This window comes from Pituophis catenifer, unplaced genomic scaffold, assembly GCF_029215685.1.
Source record: "Pituophis catenifer annectens isolate HBS135680 unplaced genomic scaffold, rPitCat1.0.hap2 SCAF_2, whole genome shotgun sequence".
Classification (NCBI taxonomy): domain Eukaryota; kingdom Metazoa; phylum Chordata; class Lepidosauria; order Squamata; family Colubridae; genus Pituophis; species Pituophis catenifer.
Window position 1 is genome coordinate 54,442,844 of NW_027256882.1, and position 25,108 is coordinate 54,467,951.

Sequence of the window (25,108 nt, forward strand, 5' to 3'; positions counted from 1 at the left end):
GACCCTAGGATGCTGCAACCATCATAATTCCAGTTGACAAGCAGTTGACTCAAATTTTGATCATTTGACTGTGGAGATGTTAAGTGCAAGGATTAGTTTATGTTACTTTTTTCACTGCTGTTATAACTTCAAATAGTCGCTAAGCAAATGACTGTAAGCCGAGGATTGTATTTCATTTTTCATCTCAAAAAACTGTATCCAGATTTCCAATACACCTTTAAGCAAAGTAAGCCTAAGGAATATTCAGACATATTTTTACTTTACCAGAAAAACATACTACCTAGCAGTTTTATAACATTCTCATCTCTAGCCCTCCGTTATTAGTTTCTCCTAAAAGTACTAATTGAATGTTTTAATTGCATTTTTATTTAAATATTTAAAAACTGCAACAAACACATATCTGTGTATAAAATTTTAGTACGAGTTCAGCAGTCCTTCAGATTTATCTTCACCCTTCAGAAGGTAGTTATTGCTACACCCCCAACCTCTTGAGTCTTTAGTCAATTAAAGTCCAGATGAAACTGGAGCAGAATATTTCTGTCAAATTGTGGGAAATATCTTTGGATTTAACTAATGATTTTAATTTCAGTTTATCTACCATAAATTGGTAAATAAACTGGGTGGTGGGGCAGGGAGCAGGTCCTGGCAATCTGGATACAGTGGGGTGGGAAGAAGTTGCCAGGGAATGGGCTGTGGCCTCTAGGACCCTGACAACTTTGTGCACCCTGGTGGGCTGGGTGGGCAACTGAGTTGGGGTTAGAGATAAGCAGGTGGGTGGGAGTTGCAGCACCATCATATTTGTAAGGGCAGGCACATTGCCAAGTGCCCAAATTTTGATCACATGACTAAGTTACACATGACTTCAGGCAGGGGTCATAACTCTCTTTGTTCAGCATCATAATTTCAAACAGACACTGACAAAACGGTTGTAAATGAAGGACTACCATATTTTTCGGAGTATTAGACGTACCTTTTTTCCCCCCTAAAAGGGGGTGAAAATTTAGGTGAGTCTTATACACCGAATATAGCCCCGCCCACCCACTGGCCCCCACCCTTTGGCCTCTGCCTCGCAGCAGTTACCTCCTTGCAGCAAACAGCAAGAAGAAACAGCTCCTTTTAGCTTCAGCACATCCTAATTAGCACAAGTTGATTGGATCGGCCTCCCGACTCTCAGCTGATTTGCTCCCAGCTGTTTTGCGCAGGGCTCTGCTGCTTGTTGCAAAAAGGTAAATTGCTAGAGCAGATTTTTTTTTTCCTTGTGCTAATCAAGCCATGCTAAAAACGAAAATGAAAGTAAAGCAGGCTGTTTGCTGCAAGGAGGCAAAATTGCTCAGAGGCAGAGGCAGAGGCAGAGGCAGAGGCAGAGGGAGATTTCTTTTTCTTCTTTTCCTCACCAAAAAAGGTAGGTGCATCTTATAATCCGGTGCGTCTTATATTCCGGAAAATACGGTACTTATAGCAACTGGATGGCAGGCACGAGGCTCAGGAAAAATGTAATATTAGACTTGGAAGGAACTTTGAAGGTCTTCTAATCCAATCCCCTGCTCAAGCAGGAAACCCTACATGATTTCAGACAAATGGTTATCCAATCTCTTCTTTAAAATCTCCAGTGTTGGAGCACCACAACTTTTGGAAGCAAGTCATTCCACTGATAAATTGTTCTGACTGTCAGGAAATTTCTCATTAGTTCTAGGTTGGTTTTCTCCTTGATTAGTTTCCATACATTGCTTTTAGTCCTGTTTTCAGGTGCTTTGGAGAATAGGTTGAAACCAGGGGTGAAATCTAAAAATTTTCCCTACCGGTTCTGTGGGCATGGCTTGGTGGGGGGGGGTGTCCTGTGACTGAGTGGGCATGGCCAACTCAATGTCACTCACAGCCACGCCCACTCAGTCACCCTTCCACCAAGCCACGCCCACAGAACCCGGTAGGAAAAATTTTTAAATTTCTTTCTCCCGCAGCTCCGCCCACCCGCCCCATTCCCCGGACTCCTACTGCTCACCTTTCTCCCGCAGCTTGCTGTCAGGAAAGGCAAGCGCCTGAAAGGTACCAGAGTCACTCACTCTCCTTCTTGAATGAGCCGCTCTGGTCCACGCGCCGGCTGCGCAAGCGCACACCCAACCTGCCGCTGAATTAAATAAACTGTGTGCGCGTGCGCAGCCGGCGCGTGAACCAGAGCGACTCATTCAAGAAGGAGAGTGAGCGACTCCGGTACCTTTTGGGCGCTTGCCTTCCCTGACAGCCAGCTGCGGGAGAAAGGTAAACAGTAGGAGTCCGGGGAATGGTGCATTCCCTGAGTCCGGGGAATGGGGCGGCTGGACGGAGCCTCCAGCTGCCATTGCTACCAGTTCTCTGAACCACCGGCCATCATCGCTACCTACTCACCCGAGCCGGTCCGAACCGGGAGCATTTCACCCCTGGTTGAACCCCACCCCTCTTCTTTGTGGCAGCCCCTCAGATACTGGAACACTGCTATCATGTCACCCCTAGATCCTAACCCTAGATCTTCTTTTCTTACCCAATTCCAAGTGTGGTCTGTACTTTCATGCTTGAAAGATTCTATTAATGTAACTTTATAATAAAGTAGAATTATCTCATGTGGTTGTGATGCCTCTCTAGTTTACCCTAGAAGGCCAAGATCAAGAAAATGCAGATAATAGTTTGTAAAACATTATCAGCTTGGATCATCTGCTTCTTTTTGCATTGTCAGGAAGGCAACAGTCTGATGGGTCCATTAAATGGTTGGTAGCAAGAGAATCAAGACTTTCCTAACTACAAAACATAGAGATAAATTGGGTGCTAAATTGAAAGTGTTTGCTTGCTGAGCTTAGTATAACCTAATGTCTTTTCCTTTTCAAAGCATCTGATTACAGAGACAGCTCGCAATCTGGGCATCCTCCTGGACGCACGGCTGTCTTTAGAAGAGCATATGACGGCCGTGGCCAGGGGGGCTTTTTATCAGGTTCGCCTGATTCGCCAGTTGCAGCCCTTTCTGGACCAGGACGCCTTGAGCACAGTCACTCACGCCCTTGTCACCTCCTGGCTGGACTATTGTAATGCTCTCTACATGGGGCTCTCCTTGAAGAGCACTCGGAGGCTCCAGCTGGTCCAGAATGCGGCCGCGTGGTTGGTTATGGGTGCAACCCATTGTGCCCATGTGACACCCCTCCTGCGCGAGCTGCACTGGCTCCCAGTGGTCTTCCAGGTGCGATTCAAGGTGTTGGTCACCACCTTTAAAGCGCTCCATGGAATAGGACCCGGGTACCTTCGAGACCGACTTCTGCCACCAACAGCCTCCCACCGCCCAGTTCGCTCCCACAGAGAGGGCCTCCTCAGGGTGCCATCAGCCAAGTTATGTTGACTGATGACACCCAGGGGGAGGGCCTTCTCTGTGGGAGCCCCTGCCCTGTGGAATGAACTGCCCACGGAAATGCGTAAGATCTCCAACCTTCATGTATTTCGCTGTGCCCTCAAGACCCTGCTGTTCTGCCAGGCCAGGCTATCAATGTAATGATTTTTAAATTGGGTGTTTTAAATTTTTGGGATTTTAAATCTGAGCCAAAATTATGTAATAATTTTAATTATTTTTAACTGATGTCTGTCTTTGTGGGATTTTTTTATTGAAAAGTTTTACAAAAAAAAATTACCCCAATATTCCCCCCACCCTTTTTCCCTCCCCCCCCCCCCACCACCCCACCCCTTTCCCCCATCCCCCCTAGACTTCCCAGAGCAAAATACAGGGTATTTCAGTTAACAATCATAAGCTAAATTAACCTATCTATCCTTAAACTACCAAATCCCCCCCTGAAACCTTAACTCCACTATGGATAACATAATACTTCTAAGATTTAACATTCATTCATAAGCTATTTGATATTTTCTTGTCTGATACTTATTTTGAATATAATCAATCCATCTTCTCCATTCCAATGCATATCATTCTTGTATATAGTCCTTCAAGTACGCTGAAATTTTCGCCATGTGTTTTTAATAGGCTGTACACCGCCCTGAGTCCTTCGGGAGAAGGGCGGTATAGAAATAAAATTATTTATTTATTTATTTATTTATTTATTATTTATTAAAGAACCAGGATACATATCTGTGGCACAAGCTTGTCAAGAGCTAACCAGGCCACACCAACTACTACTAATCTTCAGGATAGATGAGTCCAAATCTACAATCATGCATATGGACAACAAAAATTGCCCTCTAGTTTCCAGTTCAGAGCTATTCCACATACAATGTATATTGATATCAAGCACCATCATATGTGAGATGGGTTTGTTGAGCAGAAGTGGCTTTTTTTGTGCCCAGAAAAGATAGAAGAAGACTACTCACCAAGACATTATCAAGAGATCAGTATAAACTCTTTTGTGAAGTAATGCAATTTACATAGACTTCTGTAAAGCCTTTGATTCAGTGGTACATGACAAACTACTTCTAAAACTAAAATCCTATGACATCTCCGGACCCCTCCATAATTGGATAACCGCGTTCCTGTCAAAGAGACAAGAAGTGGTCAAAATAGGGAGCGCCCTATCAAATCCTGCACCTGTTAATAGCGTTGTCCCCCAAGGCAGCGTTCTAGGACCAACACTCTTCATACTATACATAAATGACCTTTGTGATCTTATTATAAATAACTGCATTCTCTTCGCCGATGATGTAAAACTATTTAACACCACCAACAATGCTGCTGCCCTTCAAAAAGACCTTGACTTTGTGCCAGAATGGTCAAAAAAGTTTGACTCTGTGGCTCCTGAGGACGTGGACAGGATTCTGGGCAAGCTTAACGCTGCCACATGTTTATTGGACCCGTGTCCCTCCTGGTTGGTACTGGCCTCCCGGGAGGTTACACGAGGCTGGCTCCAGGGGATTATAAATGCTTCCCTGAGTGAGGGTGTCTTTCCCGCCGCCTTGAAAGAGGCGGTTGTGAAGCCCCTCCTCAAGAAGCCTTCCCTGGACCCGGCTATATTATCAAATTATCGTCCAGTCTCCAATCTTCGCTTTGTTGCGAAGGTTGTTGAGAGTGTGGTGGCGCGACAACTACCCCGATACCTGGATGAAGTTGTCTATCTGGATCCGTTCCAGTCGGGCTTCAGGTCACGATACAGCACAGAAACGGCATTGGTCGCATTGGTGGATGATCTCTGGAGGGCTCGGGACAGAGGTTGCTCCTCTATCCTGGTCCTATTAGATCTCTCAGCGGCTTTTGATACCATCGACCATGGTATCTTACTGCACCGGCTGGAGGGGTTAGGAATAGGGGGCACTGTTCTTCGGTGGTTCTCCTCCTTCCTCTCTGACCGTTCGCAGTTTGTGTTGGCAGGGGGGCAGAGGTCGACCTCGAGGCACCTTATTTGTGGGGTGCCACAAGGGTCAGTCCTCTCACCCCTTCTGTTCAACATTTATGTAAAACCGCTAGGTGAGCTCATCCGTGGTTTTGGGGTGAGTGTTCATCAGTATGCTGATGACACACAGCTATACATCTCCACCCCAGACCACCCCAATGATGCCCTTGCTGTGATGTCCCGTTGCCTGGAGGCCGTGCGGATCTGGATGGGGAGAAACAAGCTCAGACTCAACCCCTCCAAGACCGAGTGGCTGTGGCTTCCGGCGTCCCGGTATAGTCAGCTGGTACCATCACTGACAATAGGGGATGAGATCTTGCTCCCCACAGAGAGGGCCCGCAACTTGGGTGTCCTCCTGGATTCACGGTTATCTTTAGAAGATCATTTGACGGCCGTGGCCAGGGGTGCCTTTTATCAGGTTCGCCTGATCCGCCAGTTGCGTCCCTTTCTGGATCGGGACGCCTTGCGCACGGTCACTCATGCCCTAGTTACCTCCCGTATGGACTACTGTAATGCTCTCTACATGGGGCTCCCCTTGAAAAGCACCCGGAGGCTCCAACTGGTCCAGAACGTAGCCGCGCGGGTGATTATGGGCGCAGCTCATTACGCCCATGTAACACCTCTCCTACGCGAGCTGCACTGGCTCCCGGTGGTCTTCCGGGTGCGATTCAAGGTGTTAGTTATCACCTTTAAAGCGCTCCATGGCTTAGGACCTGGGTACCTACGAGACCGTCTTTTGCCACCAATAGCCTCCCACCGACCAGTTCGTTCTCACAGGGAGGGACTACTCAGGGTACCGTCAGTCAAATTATGTCGACTGGCGACTCCCAGGGGGAGGGCCTTCTCTGTGGGGGCTCCAACCCTTTGGAATGAACTGCCCCCGGAGATACGGAATATCCCTGATCTCCGTGCTTTCCGCCGTGCCCTCAAGACCCTGATGTTCCAACAGGCAGGGCTAAACATACAAACATGCAAATGATTTTTTAAATGTTATCTAATTCTGGGTTTTATTTAATTGACCAAACTAAGTAACAATTTTAATTAGCAATTTTATGATGTTTGTGTGTCTATATTTTTCTTGACTGTACACCGCCTTGAGTCCTACGGGAGAAAGGCGGTATAGAAATATAATAAATAAATAAATAAATAAATAAATAAAAAATTGGCAACTCCAAATCTCAACCAACAAATGCTCTGTCTTACACATTGGCAAAAAGAATCAGAACACAAAATACAAGCTGAGTGGACATGACCTTGTATATGACCCTCACTCTGTCAAGGACCTTGGTGTACTCATATCAAATGATCTAAGTGCCAAAGCCCACTGTAACAACATCACCCAAAATGCATTAAGGGTTGTAAACCTAATCTTGCGTAGCTTCTTCTCTGGTAATATTACACTACTAACCAGAGCATACAGAACATTTGCTAGACTAATTCTCGAATACAGCCCATCTGTCTGGAACCCGTACTGCATATCGGACATTAATACAATTGAACATGTCCAGAAATATTTCACAATAAGAGTTCTCCACTCCTCCACTCACAACAAAATGCCTTATGCCACCAGACTTGAAATTTGGGGCTTAGAAAATTTAGAACTACACCGCGTTCAATATGACCTAAGCATAGCTCATAAAATCATCTGCTACAATGTCCTACCTGTCAATGACTACTTCAGCTTCAACCACAACAATACATGAGCACACAATAGATACAAACTTAAAGTGAACCGCTCCAAACTCGATTGCAGAAAATATGACTTCAGCAACAGAGTGGTCAATGCCTGGAATGCACTATCTGACTCTGTAGTTTCCGCCCAAAACCCCCAAAATTTTAACCTTAGACTGTCTACTGTTGACCTCACCCCAATCCTAAGAGGTCTGTAAGGGGCGTGCATAAGTGCCTACCATCCCTGTCCTAATGTTCCCTTTAATTGTATTCATTTTATGTATTCAATTCATGTTTATACTTATATATATTATCTAATACGTACTCGGCAAAATAAATAAATGAATAAAATAAAAAGTAAGGGGGATTTATAAACTGGTGCCACAGCCATTGAGAAGGGAAATGTTGGAATTTGGCTTAGTTTGCAGCAGCTTTCTATATCTACAGACCTTGAGGGGCAACAAAGGGACTTATATTTTATCTCTTTCCTGAAAGATGTAATCTGCAGGCCCCTGTGGAACATGTTCCTATTGGTTAGACTGATATCCTGAAAACTTTTATCACTTCCTTCCTTTCTCTCATTTTTGTCTCTTCTGACTCTGATCTGTGTAGTTCAACCATTTAAGATGAATCATTATTTCTCCCTCATGGAAGACTACAAGATTATATTTTAGCTGTAGCTAGAGTTCAGTCACTTAAAATTACCAATCAAAATACAACTTCCTAATGAAAGTTATGTCTTTTTTTCACACAAATATCAGCCTCAAGAATAATTTATTACAAAAGTTATACGCCTAACTTTAGTGTTTCTCCCTGCATGGAATCTTTCCATTACATTAAGCTATCTGCTATCTGGCATTCTATTTTGATATAGCTTTACAGTGGCTTGAATAAATTTAGGGCCATAGTTGATACTTCATTTTGCTCTCAGATTTTAAGTATATTCATATATATACATATTTATTGTGTGTATGTGTATACACACACACACGCGCGCACACACACACAAATGTTCAAGTTACTACTAAGCCCAAATTGGGGACGATGGGTTAGCTCTTTGAAAAAGAAATGTATACTGAAAATAATTAGTTACACAAGTGAGGGCAGGAACAGCCAACCTTAATTAAAAAGCTCCTTAAGGCTTCTGCAGTACAGAAGCTTCACAGAGTTGCATTCATCCCCCCCAAAATAAGATTTGCAAAGTGTAAGTGGACATACATGGATTCCTGCCCTAAATATAGAATAAATTATCTCAGAGTTTATAGTATAATTTAAAAAAAAAAAAACCACTCTAAGCTGTCATACTATAGGGAAAATGCAGAATTGCCTATTTTGTACATCCAATACATGCATACATAATATTTCCTTTGTTAAATCTCAAAATTTATGCAGTAAACAGTTTCAAGAAAGATCTGTTAGGGCAAATATTAGAATATTGTAAAAAAGAAACCAAAGGGAATCTACCTCTGCCATTTAGATGCATATTTTAAGCAAACATCTTGAATTTATTCCACATCATAAGGTGTGTTGTTTCACAGTGCATAGTATATAAAATATTATCAGCTTTGCCTTGGAATAGATGTACACACATACACATACAAATACACATACAGATACATACAGAGAGGGGAAGGGAAGGAGATAGGGAGAGGCGGAGGGGGAGGGGGAGAAAGAAGGAGAGGAAGAGAGAGGAGAGGGAGAGAGGGGAGAGATCAAGGCAGAGACAGGGGGGAAGAGAGTAAGAGAGATTGCATTTTGAATTGCTTGCTCAAATATATGAGGTACAAAAAGTAAACATACAAGCAACATTTAATCTCTGAACAAGAGAAATTAAATATGTGACATTGGGAATAAATAAAATGTGTCAGGGAACTGATCTTATACCTAAGATTTCAACAAATCAAAAATAAATGATGTTCCACCCAACTTGAGATAATGCACAAATGCTTTCGGGGAGATAAAGTTTACTCTGTATTTCTCCAGACTGAGGGGATTACTTGTGAAAAGATTCAGTCAAATGTATTTCAGATATCTTCTGAGGCAATTAAAACAATTAAGACAATTAAGAGTGTGAGTGTGTGTGTGTGTGTGTGTGTGTGTGAGAGAGAGAGAGAGAGAGAGAGTATCTGTGTATCTAATGTTTTAAAAATTTATACTCCCTCTTTATGCTAGGATTAACATTTAAGGGAGCTGAATTTTTTTAAAAAATACAGAATTTAAAACATAAAATCAATACTAACATCAGTTACATTATGTTAATCTCTGAATGAAAAACTTTCTAACGAGGAGGAAACCAAAGGTCAACATCCAAAACATAATGGGGACTTAGTCAAACAATTTTATCCAAAATAAGTGGATGAACTACACCATTCATCCTGCTTTACCCACCACTTGTGAAGGTTCTACACAAATGAATCCTTGTAGCTGGGTTTCTGTCCTTCTCGATCACTGGAGGTTTTTAAGAAGAGGATGGACAGCCAATTGTCCAGAGACCTTAGGGTTTCTGGCCTGAGCAGTGGGTTGGACTAGAAGACCTCCAAGGTCCCTTCCAGCTCTCTTTTTCTGTATTCCATATTTTGTATTTTCTGTATTCTATATTTTGTATTTTCTGTATTCTATATCTGCACCTACTGGTACTCTTGGTGCTTGTTTTTTTGCTGTTGTTTCAGTTCAGATTTCTTCCCATTGTCTTGATGCCTTGTTTTACTAATTCTATCACCCATACAAACATTACTGATTAGAAGCCCATAAATTGATGCTGTCTTTCCACAGAACACTTAAACTACCTGAAAAATAAATTTGATATCTCTTCCAAACTCTGTGGAACACGTAAACATTAGATAAGGTTCAAATGTTAGCAGCACAACTACAATCTATAATTTGACCAAAGCATGTTTTACCATTGAAAAACCCTGGGTTAATTCATAGATTAAAACATCAGAGAAATTAGAGAAAATGAAGTTCTGTGTTATTGCTAATTCATTTTAGAAGGATACGGTTTTGTGTGGAAAGCAATGAAAAGAGAAGTTAAGCATCTTCTACTTAGCTTAATAAATACACTTTCTATGTCAATATTAATTAGCAGGAAGCTATTAAATAACGTACTGTTTTGCTTTCATGTAAATATAAATCTCTTAACATTTTATATCAGGATATTTCACTGCTGTTGACAGAAGCACTAAGTAGAATTTATAGTTCTTATTGCTCAACAAAAAACTATCCAGTAGAAGAGAGAAATCTAATCACTCTGATGTTGGGGAGTAGGAGGAAGGAAAGTGTCACATTACGCAATTTCTTGATTTTCTTTAAAGCAATCTAAATTTCAACCATTAATATACATTTAACTCAAAAAAGGGAAACCCTTCACATTTTCACTGGAAGTCATATAAATATCTGCTGAAGAAATTCAAATAACAGATATCGTTTCAGAATGTCCACCTATCCAAGATGAGGGTGGCTGCTCTTATGCATTGCCAGAGATAGACAAACGAAGAAAAGAAACAGAAGATATATATCGATACAGAAAAATTCTCATTTAAACACAAAAGCAAATTATGGAAAGCAACCGTAACCAGGAGACTATCAGGTTACCCAGCCTGAACGACAAAAATCAAGATGACCTTTGGAAAACAGCAAAGAGAATTAGAGTTTAGTGAACATCCATTTCTTTCAGCTCAGTTCAAGTAGTTGTACTACAAATTCATTTTGCTCCTTAGGTTGAGGTTAAGGTTGATGGCTAAATTCAATACCTGTATTCCCACATATGTTGCCTCTATCTTTAAACCAGGCTATAATTCAAATGGCAAGTATTTTTTAAATAGCTCTAAGACAGGAATGCCCATTCCACATGTAGTTTAATCTCATAGAAACAGGTTCCTCTCTTCATTACTAGCATGGCCTTCTGAAAGTAACCAGAAGACGATCTTCATTTTCTGCTGATTTCACTGAGTCTCTGATTCCAATTTGCTTTATATGTATATAATGGACCTAATTTCTTTCAGACATCGAAACTCTATGGATGACTGTGTGAATTGCCCTGTCTCAGACTTATCTTCCTCCTTAGGGCTGCTATCATGGGGATAAAAGTAAGGCCAGAACCTTATATAAGCCATCTACAAGAAAGATGGGATATGGATAAGGAATAACAACAGCACAGCACTTAGACTTATATACCGCTCCATAATGCTTTATAGCACTCTCTGGGTGGTTTACAATGTCAGCATATTGCCCCCAACAATCTTGGTCCTCATTTTACCAACCTCAGAAGGATGGAAGGCTGAGTCAACCTTGAGTCCCATCAGGATCAAACTCCAGGCAGTGGGCAGAGTTAGCCTGCAATACTGCATTCTAACCACTGCCCCACGAGGGTTCAATGAAACAAGTAATTCCATTCCTCTTATCAACTGCAAAATCCTACTGTGTTTCTTCATGCTTCTAAGTCCAGATTTTACACTGTTTCAAGAGATTTAGTGGACAAAAGTGGTAGATCTGTTCTGGTTTTGTGGAATTGGAGGGGGGGAGGGGGAAGTGGTAATGGCCATGTTTGGTGGAGGCATAATTAACTAATTCCTTTATCCTGATTTTTTTTGGCTAAAAAAATATCAAATAGGGTCAAGTTGGCTATTCCTGGATTAATTATCCAAAAGGCCTTTGTTCAATTTAGGCCTTGTTCAAAGTAGACTTTTCCATGCAAAGAGGTTAAAAATATATCTATTACATAACAAGTAATCATTCTGGCAGAAGACTGCATGAACAAATATTTAATTTTTGGAGACTGACCCTTTGGGTTAGGATCACTGCTATAACTAATTAACTGCATCAATTATATAAATTAATTAACAATTACATGTAAAGAAACATATGTCTAACTTTGATAAAGAGAGGGATTTATTCTTGTTATTATCAATTATGAATTCACAATGTTAAGGAGATGGACAGAGTCTTTGAATTTTGAAGCCAATAAGGTAAAAGATCCTTACCTTCGACACAAGATGGCCGCGCGTGTGTTGTGCCTGCAACCTGACCTGGGAAGCAGGAGCACTTGACTGTCTGTGACCGCTCTTCAATCCTGTTCTTGTTGCAACACCGATGCACTGCAACCACCTCGCAGGTTCCTTGCTTAACTTGGTTGAGGCCTACAAACAACAAGGCATGGGTTATTGTCTCAGAACTGATTACAAAGGACATTGTTTCCACGGTTGTTTGTTTTTTTCAGAAAAAGCAGTTCATGGATAAATTATGAGAAATCTTATTACAGCCTCCATCATTTCACCTATTGCACTGTGTGACTCATCCTTATCATGCAATCCATTACAATGGAATAATTCTTTTTATTAAATTTGTATACTGTGGTAATCACATAATAAAACTTAAAAGCAATTTGGTATTACATGGGCTTCCGATAGAATAGAATAGAATAGAATAGAATAGAATAGAATAGAATAGAATAGAATAGAATAGAATAGAATAGAATAGAATAGAATAGAATAGAATAGAATAGAATAGAATAGAATTCTTTATTGGCCAATGTGATTGGACACACAAGGAATTTGTCTTGGTGCATATGCTCTCGGTGTACATAAAAGATACATTCGTCAAGAATCATAAGGTACAACACTTAATGATAGTCATAGGGAAACAGTCAATATAAATCGTAAGGATACCAGCAACAAAGTTACAGTCATACAGTCATAAGTGGGAGGAGATGGGTAATAGGAACGATGAGCAGATTAATAGTAATGCAGACTTAGTAGCTAGTTTGACAGTGTTGAGGGAATTATTTGTTTAGCAGAGTGATGGTGTTCGGGGAAAAACTGTTCTTGTGTCTAGTTGTTCTGATGTGCAGTGCTCTATAGCATCGTTTTGAGGGTAGAAGTTGAAACAGTTTATGTCCAGGATTTGAGGGGTCTGTAAATATTTTCACAGCCCTCTTTTTGACTCGTGCAGTATACAGGTCCTCAATGGAAGGCAGGTTGGTAGTAATTGTTTTTTTCTGCAGTTCTAATTATCCTCTGAAGTCTGTGTCTATCTTGTTGGGTTGAAGAACCAAACCAGACAGTTATAGAGGTGCAGATAACAGACTCGATAGCTAAGCACCTGCCTGACCTTAACAGGAGGACTATTCCATAGGGCATAGATTGCTACCAAAAACCAGCTTCAGATTTCCTCTTGCCTTTACCTTACATAAATTAAGGTAATTTCTTCCCTGAGAGGCACACTGGTCAGGTTAACTCCAGTTGAAAAAGGCAATCCTGAAGATACCTGGGAAGCAAGCCATAAAGTGCTTTATAGGTTAAAAATAAGTGTTTGAGCAATTCATGATAACCTACTGGAAGCATTATTCAACAAGATTCTATTTACATCATTGCATTGCAGTCCAATCAGGCAACCTTATTTTTTATTCAAGTAGGCAATCTACTGATTGAGGCATACCTTTACATCCAGAATTTTGATGTACAGATAGAGTGAACTTTTTTGCTTTACTTTCTGATACATTTACCAAAAGTAATATAATGTACTTTCTGACTTTAGGCCTTTATCAAAGGTCTAAATAAGTTAGTATGTATATCTAACAGCAACATTTATTCATTTACTAGTAGAATGTGGCAACAGTCTTGGGAGCAGTAAAACATGCTCATCAGGTTGCATTAATATGCAAAGCCAGGCAAAAATGTGAGTTAACTTTTGAAACTAAAGGGATATAGAATTAAAGATACAAGTTCCCTCATAAGAACAAAAATACTTTTATAATTTTGAAAGGCCAGAGTCATTCATATTGCTAAAACAGTTTTGAAAATTATTATTATTATTATTATTATTATTATTATTATTATTATTATTATTATTATTATTATTATTATTAATTAAATTTGTATACCGCCCTACTCCCAAAGGACTCAGGACGGTGAACAGCCAAATAAAATACATATACTACAAATGTTAAAAAACCATTAAAATACAATTAAATAATTGGCCCGAAAAACGAAATTTAAAACACTCCAATTCATAAGACAAATTTAAAATTTTTAAATTTTAAAAATTTTAAAAAAGTTTAAAAGAGAGGTTAGGCCAGGCCGGCCAGCTGGAAAAGAAATGTTTTGATGGCACGGCGGAAAGTGAGCAGGTCCGGGATCCTCCGTATCTCTGGGGAGAGCTCGTTCCAGATGGCGGGTGCCCCCACAGAGAAGGCTCCCCCCCTGGGGGCCGCCAGTCAACATTGTTTGGCCGATGGCACCCTGAGGAGCCCCTCTTTATGGGAGCGTACTGGTCGGTGAGAGGCCACTGGTGGCAGAAGGCGGTCTCATAGATACCCCGGTCCTAAGCCATGGAGCGCTCTAAAGGTGGTAACCAAAACTTTGAAGCGCACCCGGAAGACCACCGGGAGCCAGTGCAGCTTGCGCAGGAGGAGGGTCACATGGGAGCACCCCGTCGCTCCCATAACCACCCACGCGGCCACATTCTGGACCAGCTGGAGCCTCCGGGTGCTCCTCAAGGGGAGCCCCATGTAGAGAGCATTGCAGTAGTCCAGGCGGGAAGTGACGAGGGCATGAGTGACCGTATTTAACGAGTCCCGATCCAGAAAGGGACGCAACTGGCGAATCAGGCGAACCTGATAAAACGCCCTCCCGGCCACAGCCGTCAAGTGCTCTTCTAAAGACAGCTGTGAGTCCAGGAGAACCCCCAAGTTGCGAGCCCTCTCCGTGGGGGCCAATGACTCGCCTCCAATAGTCAATGATGGCACCAACTGACTATATCGGGATGTCAGAAACCACAGCCACTCGGTCTTGGATGGGTTGAGCCTGAGTCTGTTCCTCCCTATCCAGATCCGTACAGCCTCCAGGCACCGGGACATCACTTAAAGGGCATCATTGGGGTGGTCCGGTTTACTTCTTCATAAAGAAGAACGGAAACTAAGCATAAGCTAGAATTTAACCATGAATCCTTGCTTACTAAACCATAATATTTTAAGATGATTTCTGATAGTGATTGATGTGGAGGTATTCCTTCCATATTTATTTACTCATTCATGCGAAGCGATTAGCAACATTTCTGTTTGTATGCTACTTGTACTCATTCTGTTTTATTAAATCAAGATTCCAAAATTAATATGTTATTCAACACAGCCTACAACCTAAAAGAATCAGTGATCGATGCTCATTTGCACCCTCAAGTTAGTTTAAAGCTGTATTTTTAACACTAATATTATGCTAAATATTTTTAAAAAGTGCTGAGAACAATCTGAAGTCACTCCATAGGTAAATGAAATTGTACAACTGGAATTCAGATCCAATGAAGACTCCGCTTAGTCCTCTAATATATTTTCTCTACAGCATTTCTATGTATAGTACAGAATTACTACCTTACATAAAGACTTAAACAGCTGCACTGAAAACTACGCAAGGATGAATATGAAACAAATAATAGAATATACGAGATTTTATTCAAGCTCCCCAGCTCCTAGATATCACCCTTTTAACAAAATATGCTTCATCTCTGGGATGAATCATCCATTTACTGAAAGTTGCAAAAAGGTTGATCATTGTACTAAAAAAGTTGATCATAGCCAGTATATTATATTTATCGACAGCCTGTATATTTTATGGACATGTCTAACATCTAAGTAATAGCATTTAAAAAAAAAAAGCTCTTTGGGGCAATGGATTTATTGCAAACTGAGAAATAAATAAGCCGCCAACATCTTTATATCTCCATATCTTTCAAAAAAAAGTCACTTCCTAAAATCTGTTGTGAATATTTCCAAGCTGCTATAAACAGAAGATTTTATTTTGCTAACAAATAAAGAATAAGTACCGTTCTGTACACTTAAATGACTTAAACAGGTTAATAGCTTGCTAATAATCTTGCATCAACGGGAGGTAATGGAGGTGATTATTCTCTTGATAATTTGTGTAGGAGAGACCTGTTTGTATTTTTTTAAATATAGGATTCAATCTGGCCTAAGCAAGTTCTAAGCAATTGCATGTTGAATTTAGAGACTAAGGTTATGAGCAGTAAAACTCACTAAGATGAAGCACTATGAAGTAAAACAGCATTAGAGCTTTGTGCCCTGAAGTCATGATGTACTGCCAGCATGTGATTCCCAAAATTAGCAGTCAGAGATCAGTCAGGGGCATGGCTATTGTAATATCCTGCTTATTTCTTTTATTCAAACTCTGCAGATTCGGGTCCAGGAATCCCAACTGCATCAAGTGGAAGACAAGAATTGTTTTTAATTTAAGAACCTAAGCCAATATACATTCAAATCCATTAGAACCCTTCACCGACTCCCAAATTCCCCAATGAATACATCTAGGCTTGCAATCATATATGAGCACATTCAGACCAGTATCACAGAGGGTTTTCCAGTTTAAAAAGTTCTGGGGACATCATGTCTTAGTTTAGAAGGAAAGTTCAGAAAGGAGACATAACTGCTCAGAGCCCCTCTTACTGCCCAGAGCTCCTGGGCAGCACAGAAATATAATGGATGGATGGATGGATGGATGGATGGATGGATGGATGGATGGATGGATGGATGGATGGATGGATGGAATAGTGGGTGAGAGAGTGAGTGAGTGAGTGAGTGAGTGAGTGAGTGAATGAATGAATGAATGAATGAACGAACGAACAAACAAATAAATAGTATGGGATATGTTAGAGGCCTTGGGGTCAACAAATAATGCTTAGTGATGGGAGATTCTGAAGAAACAAAAAGAAGTCTTTCTTCACACTGAAATCTGGAATTTCCTCAGATATAGTCATTACATTCAGTTTGGGTGACTTTAAATTCGAGAAATTCATGGAGAAAGGAGCTATTAGCATTAATGGCTAAATTTTATTCTGCAATCAGAGGAAGTATGACTCTCAAGTATCATTTGCTTTACAGCCTGTATATGGAAATGGATTGCAGAATCATAGAGTTGAAAGATGTCTTAGAAGTCATCCTATCCAACCCCCTAGCCTAGATCATTGTAGGACATCTTTGAGAGACACATGGCTGTGTCTGGCAGACCACAACTCTTCCCAACCTCTGGCCTGGATCTGCTTCCTTTTAGTTTAAGCCCACTGATTCTAATCCTGCCCTCTGGGACCATCAAAGTCCACTCCCTTTTCCAAGTGACAACCCTTTTGATATTTGAAGGCTATCATTTCTCCTCTCCAAATACTACACTAGCTAGGCTTTTGATTTAATCCAGCAGAGTGTTTCTTAGCTTCTCATATTTACCCCAGTTTCTGCTTATTAAGACATGAAAACAGTGATGTCCATGCAAAGCAGAGAACCACATGAATCTAACTAGTGTATGCACATTCATGAACAGAAAGCATAATTTTAGGTCCTCTGCTGTCAATCAATTTTGTCAGTGGAATACATAAATACATCTGTGTTTTCAAATCAAGTCACTCCCTCTCCATGCATATGAGGTTCGGAGGTTCTTTCTGTGCTTATGAGGGGGTCTCTCTTTTTTTCAGGGAGTTTTGTTTTTCCATTGGAAGCCATAACACCCCTGATTGTTCCCATGCCTTTCTTAATAAGGAACTTGAGTAGATTTGAGAAAAGTCACGTTCCTTGATTTGCCTGAGGAAGTCACCAGAACTCTTAAAGCTCACTTCCCACAACACTCTTTAAAGATAAAGCAGCAAACAGCTAGACAGTCCTTGACTTACAACTGGCCGTTTACCAACTAGCTGAAGTTATGACAGACATTCACAGGGATACTTACTACATTGTTCTGAAGTTCTGACAACGCCTTTAATTACATGACCACATGTCAAGTGCTTGGAAATCAACCCACATTTTTGGCTCTCTCGTAATCACATGACCGTGTTTTACAATGTTTTTGCCCATAAAAAGGCGTTTACTTCCAGTTTTTGCAAATACTGAACAAATCGATTTGTGTACTGACCACTGCATTCGCTTAACAACCATCAGGTTTACTTAACAACTGCCACAAAAAGGTAGTAAAATCAAATCAGTCATGTGGATAACCCACTTTACAACTGTTATGACTTTTATCTGTAATGGGCAGGCTCTATTTAGGCCATAAGTCAAGTACTACCTGTACTGTTTAAAAGATCTGAACTGCTAAGGGAGACCCAAATCACTGAAAAAATTGCCAGAACATTTCTGACATGCTGCAGCTTCAATATATGTTCAGTATTTCACAGCACAGTGTGGCATTACAAAAAGAGATCTCTAATTTGTACAGTGTATATTGCTGTCTGGAGAAACATAGCAAGGTCATGTTACAACTGTTTAAAGAGCCTTCAGGTGATGATTCCACACTGCAATATTTTGTTCAGTAAAACCTCAATTTAATGGACTATTTGGGGAGCAGGGGTGCTTGTTAAAGCCAAATGTCTATTAAATCCAAATTTACCTAATTGATGCAATGTATATCATTTGCATAATTATGTTCTTGACATTTTTACATTGCACAATTACTTGTGCAACATCAATTATATAATTATGCCAATGACAAAAAGAGATGCAAATGTCTATAATGCAATTAGGGAAACTGATACAAATAACGTAAAGCATCTATTACATCATTATGCAAATGATGTAAATTGACATAAATGGAATATATTAAGTGAACTGTTTGAACTATGCCAAAAATCCTCAGATTTTGATCTCCTGTTTGTGAATGAAGTTCACAGTAAAATTCATCCAAAAGTCCATTGAATAGGGAGACTGCCAAGAGAGGTATGGTGAACTAAAGACAGGTCTTCAAAGGCGTAGCTGATGACTATGACAAAGACAAGGAACTGCTGAATAGACTATTTGGTTGAAACCTCTCTGGTTTAAGAGAGGATGGGAGATCACCCACATGTGTTCCAGGCAGCTGTTTCCCCTTAAGGAGATTGTAGCCACTTTTCCATGATTTTGAGCACTAGGAAACAATGGGAATAACCCAGTGTTGAAATGTAAAATTTGTTACTACTGGTTTTGTGGGGTAATGTGACTGGGTGGGCATGGCCAGCTTTTTTTTTTTTTTTTACTTTTAAAAGCATTTTTTCTACAACCAGTGGTTGTAGAAAAAAGTGCTTTTAAAAGTAAAAAAAAAAAAGCCTCTGATGATCGCGCGGCTCAGCTGGGCATGTGGTGGGGGGGGGCGCCGCAGGGATTTTTGCTACCGGTTCTCTGAACCACTCACAGCCATCGTTACCGGATTGGATGATCTGATCCGAACCCGGAGCATTTCACCCCTGGAATAACCATCTTGCTCATAAACATGATGGAGACTTTAAAAGTTCACAAACCTCACTTTGTATTCACTTTCAGAAAATGTTCATTAATTGTTTCTAAGCTATTAGAGACTCCTGAAATAACAAGTTTGAAGCTGTCTTTAATTTTAAACAAATGACAACTGTAATCATAACTTTAGAATTTAAAGAATCCAAAATAAATAACAGGAAGCTTTCTGAAATGAAATGGAACTCTGCATTTTTTTTTAACATCAGCATGAATATTTGTAAAACACATACAGTAATGAACAACTTTTTCATTCCCTGCCCCCTTCACTAGATGAAGTCCAGCTATTTTTCCCCATCTTCATCTGATTGAAAGAAATGGAAATAGATGGTTAGGGAAAAATGCTTCTCCCACCCTTTGCTTCTCTATCCTTTCATGATGATGATGCTGGTGCTCTTAGATCTGTGCCAGCTGGTAACCAAAAAATGAGGGTCATGCAATTATATGATGTTTGCTTCAAAGTCATTGTACATCCTTTCCAATACCATCCCACCAGCACACATGTATCACACAAAAGTGGAGATCAGAGACCTGTTCCACAAACTTGCAAACAATTCAAGACAATTTATCTCCTTGTCAGCACCAAATTACTGATCTGGTTTGGACATCCAGAATTCCAATAGAAGCAGCCTCATCTCTCTGTGCTTCAACTTTACTTCCATTGCTCTCAATTCTCCCCTAGTAAAAATATCAAAGCACTAAAGGAAACAAACCTGCGCATCCAAAAGGAAATTTGAAGAATTAACACAAATGTTTAGAGAAAAAGCTAACAATTGGACAGGAAAACATGATGATAAGGACTCAAAATATAAACATGCAAGCTTGCATTATGGATGGAAAACAAACAATTAATTTTATTACCTTTCATCCCACCAGTATGCGAAGTTGAGAAAACTGCCTGCTTCTTTCAAGCACATTATTAGTACGAAATTAGAAAGCTGAGAGAAGGCGGGTGTAAAATGAAAAGTCAAGGTGGGCACCATCAAGTCCTGGTAATGAGAGTCCCAAGAAGTTAACTAAATCAAAAGCCTGACCTTTCACTCCTACCAGCCAAAGAAAATGCTGACAATGTAAGAGGAGATCATAGTATAACAGCATTTACTGGTGAACATCAGAGGTCACATCTATATGGAGATTGAAGTCCCCTGAAAATAAGTAGTGCAGCTGACCTTAAATCAGATACAAGTCAAAGGCTCACCCAGGAAGAGAACATAGCACTGGATGAAAATGGCTGATAAATCAAAGCAGATTTGACATAACCATGTGCTCCGAAAAAAATTTGCCAATACAGATAAATATTGGCACACACGCACACGCACACGCACACGCACACGCACACGCACACGCACACACACATAATACAGTTATAAATGCAAGCAACTTAGTGTTCACAGAAGCCAGCATGCTCCCTGGCACCATCCTTAGTGCCCACTGCCCACTTGGTGCCCCCTGCACTTGGCCCACTGCACTTGATTTTATTTTATTTTTTTCAAATGCTTTTGATTCACTTGAAAGACAGCATGTTATCACCAAATGAAGTGACAATTCCTGTATTATATTCCTATACAAAAAAGTTTCTGGAGTTAGCACAGAGATGTGGATACATTGCATTGCCTGTTTCTGAATCTACCCTTCTACCAGGAGAGACAGGGGAGGGAGGGAGTAAAATGTGGTGTGGAAGGGACTATTGTGTATTCCCTTGAAACAGTAAAATTGGGAGATGGCTACTAATCCAAGGTGTAATTTTCTCTTTTTCCCTTCTCTTTCTTTATAGGCAAAGGGGAAAATCAGCTGGTTCTGGCAAATCTACCAACTCCTAAGAGGATCTCGATAACTGTCTCCCTACATTATCTATTTAAAATTATCCTGCATAAGCAATCTACACCCGGTGAATCCTCCTGAAATAGAAGTATCAAGGTGTCAAAAATTGCCCAGTAAAGATATAAATGCGCTATCTATTTGAATCTGTACAGTGGGAATAAACAAATGTCTGCTAAAGTCACATTAAATAAAAATGGTTGGTATTGAAGATAAGTGCCAGGGAGAGTCCTGCTATTCTTAATATGAACTGTTTAAACAATGGTTTTCTTGCTTTGATCGCCAAGCATTGTGATGATTTGCTAATATCTCTTACAGAACAGAAGGCAACTGAGGTGGCTGCATGACACCAATCGACTTGGGTCTGGAACATTTTAATATGAGAGGCATACATTACAATCTAAGATAACTGGATTCTCAAGAGGATTCTAGCAGGCTGATCTGGAGGCATTAGTTGCTGCTTGGCTAATCATTAATCTTCCAGAAAGACCCAGCACTTCGCAATTATTAGAAAACTGCTTTCAGTGTTTGCCTTATCCTTTAAGAGGCCTTTTTTAGATAAAGCAGGCTTATTCGGATGAAACAAGTAAGGGTAATATTCCAATTATGAACACCATTCTTTCATTCTCTCTCATTCTCTCTCTTTCATTCTGTCTCTCTCATTCTCCCTCATTCTGTCTCTCTCTTTCATTCTCTTCTCTCTCTTATTCACTCTCATTCTCTCTCTCTCTCGTTCTCTCATTCTCTTCTCTCTCATATTCTCTCATTCTCTCATTTCATTTTCATTTCATTTTCATTTTATTAGATTTCTATACCGCCCTACTCCCGAAGGACTCAGGGCGGTGCACAGCCAAACAATAAAAACACATACAATACAAAATTTAAAAATAGAATAAAATCGAATTAAATAATTTTGGCCCCGACAAATTTAAAACCCCAAACTTTTAAAACCAATTTAAAATTGAATATATAAAATACTAAAAGATATTTAAAATTTTAAAAATCTTTTATAAAAGAGGGGGAAAATTAGGCCAGGCCGGCCTGGTGAAATAATAAGGTCTTTAAGACGCGGCGGAAGGTGCGCAGATCCGGGATCCTCCGTATCTCTGGGGGGAGCTCGTTCCAGATAGTAGGTGCCACCACAGAGAAGGCTCTCCCCCTGGGGACCGCCAGTCGGCATTGTTTGGCTGACGGCACCCAGAGGAGCCCCTCTCTATGGGAGCGTACCGGCCGGTGGGAGGCTATTGGTGGTAGTAGGCGGTCCCGCAAGTACCCGGGTCCTAAGCCATGGAGCGCTTTAAAGGTGGTAACCAAAACCTTGAAGCGCACCCGGAAGACCACCGGGAGCCAGTGCAGCTCGCGCAGGAGGGGTGTTACATGGGAACGCCATGTCGCTCCCATTACCACCCGCGCGGCCGCACTCTACGCCAGTTGGAGCCTCCGGGTGCTCCTCAAGGGGAGCCCCATGTAGAGAGCGTTGCAATAGTCCAGGCGGGAGGTGACAAGGGCATGAGTGACCGTGCGTAGCGAGAGAGTCTCTCTCTCTGTTTGTATATACACACATCCACACCAGGGGTGGGTTCTACTTACCTTTACTACCGGTTCACAATGGGGCCACGCGCCATTGCAAACCAGTATGCGCATGTGCAGAAGCATTCTGATGACGTTGGGGTCGGTGGCGGAGCCTCCCGCCAGTTGTACTACCAGTTCTATAGAACGGGTCCGAACCAGGGGCAATCCACCACTGATCCACACCCTTGAGTGAATCTTGATTCCTAAGGGATGCCTGAACAAATCCATGCAAATCCCTCCTGAGGCCCAGACCCATAAAAGAGCTCATTACGAAAAATTTTTTTATTAAAACAGAAATTTGTAAGTTTAGCATGGATGTGTTAAATATTGTGGTATTTAAATTCTGAATAAACCCATTTCTAAAGAGATAGTCAGAATGGAACTGCTTAAATTGCCATTTGAGTTTTTAAACCTATCAACCGGAAAGTTATCTACATTCCATTGGATCTTATTCTCAATATGTACTAAGCACTACATTACAATAATGTAACAATATTACCATAATAAGAGTTGTGGTGGCGCAGTGGTTAGAATGCAGTAACGCAGGTTATTTTTGCTGACTGCTGGCTGCCTGCAATTTGGCAGTTCGAATCTCACCAGGTTCAAGGTTGACTCAGCCTCAGTTGACTCAGCCTTCCATCTTTCCGAGGCCAGTAAAATGAGAACCCAGGTTGTTGGGGGCCATATGCTGACTCTGCAAACCGCTTAGAGAGGGCTGTAAAGCACTGTGAAGCAATATATAAGTCTAAGTGCTATTGCTATAACCATAAAAACATTCAGTCTTTTCTCAGAGACTTGCATTAGAATCCATATTCTGGTATCACTTGACTCAGGTTTGCTTGAAAAACAGGCAAATGTGTAGGATATCTCTATTTATTCCATTCACAATAACCAGGACTTGATCAAATAACAAAGAAGTGAGATGGGCAGCAAGCAAATCCAATGAATAAAATTAATTAATTAATTAATTAATTAATTAATTAATTAATTAAGGATGCAACCAGCTCTTGTGGTAAAGAATACTTTATTAAAAGTATTCCTTTTAGAAAGAAAGCAAAACAGCCTGTCCCATGAGAAACCTCTGAGTCCATAGTTTTTGTCTGAAACCAACATTAGTTCCAGTGTCAATTTACAAATGATCAAATGAAAAGTTCATGTGAACATTTTTATTTGCATTAGAAATTTGGGTTCAAATGTTCAAGAATGAATTTTTCTTTTTTTAAAAGAAAATGCTGTAGAGATTTGTAATTTGTAAAATCAATACCACCATACATGCAATAATATGCAAAGTATTAGATATTATTTTGTATCTTTGGTTACAAAATATATTATTGCATGCCAATAACCATCCAAATATTAATATGCTTAAAAAAATACCAACAGTTTTGCTCCATACACAGTTACCAGAGAATGACAAGCTGAGAATCCTATATACCACCCAGAGAGACTTTAAAGTTGACACCAAACTCAATTTTTTAATAAGACAAAATAGGAAAATTATTCAAAACTGGAGTTTTATATATTGTAAATTAAAACTGAGTCAAATGACTTTTTGGCTCTTCCTACTTTTTTATTTGGACCAGCCAACTCAAATTTTGATAGTTGCCTTTGGAGTGCTGTTGAAATTTAAATGTGATTACTTTTTATTGATATCCCACCTTTATTATATTTATGAACAACTCAAGATGGCGAATATACCTAATTCTCCTTCCTTCTCCTCCCCCCTCCCCCCTCAACTACTCTGGGAGGTGAGAGTGAGTGACTGACACAAAGTCACTCAACTAGCTTTCATTTCTGCTTGTCCTAAAGAAACGTGTACACTCTGGAAACACAATTTAAATGAAACATGAACAATTCAATCTAATGACAATCACATAACTTCTTAGCAATAATAAGAAAATAGTCCTATTTACTTGCCACCTAAAAAGTGCCCTGCAGGTGCTTTTCAATGCAGCACAGCATATTACACTTGAATGCCTGCAAAGAATGCTTGATAATTTAGGTGAGAACATTTGGGACTTTCTGAATAATGAAAAAAAATCGGAAAGATTGTTTAGAAATAAAGGCAAATACCCAAAGCACTTTATTTGCAAAATTTTCTGTCACAAAACGTGGAGATGGGCAGCTGCTTAGATTGACTTAAAAAGAGACTATATATATTCAGTGAGACGTCAGGTAAGAGCTGCAACTGATAATAATGACAATAGGAAATCGTAGTTTACAGATCCATGAATGAGCTCTTGATTACTCCATTCTTTCTTCTGCTTCCCATTATTGAAACAACAGTCTGGTTCTGATTTACTTATCAGAATTAAAAAAAGCTCAGTTCCTCAGCTTAGATGCAGTATTCCAGTAAACAGTGGTTTAAAGAAAGTCAGTTTGGTTCAGTGGTAAAGCACCCACTGCTTTGAAAACCAGGAGACTATGAGTTCTAGTCCCACCTTAGGCA

The 25,108-nt window shown here is 40.4% G+C and overlaps 1 protein-coding gene across 1 annotated transcript in view; it reads right to left on the reverse strand.

Annotated features, from left to right (window-relative positions):
* TAFA4 (TAFA chemokine like family member 4) overlaps positions 1 to 25,108 on the reverse strand; it is a 127,852-nt gene that overhangs the window by 43,024 nt on the left and 59,720 nt on the right. The window contains exon 3 of the mRNA XM_070933546.1: positions 11,999 to 12,154. Coding sequence (XP_070789647.1) covers positions 11,999 to 12,154 — 156 coding nt within the window. The remainder of the gene's footprint in view (positions 1 to 11,998; positions 12,155 to 25,108) is intronic.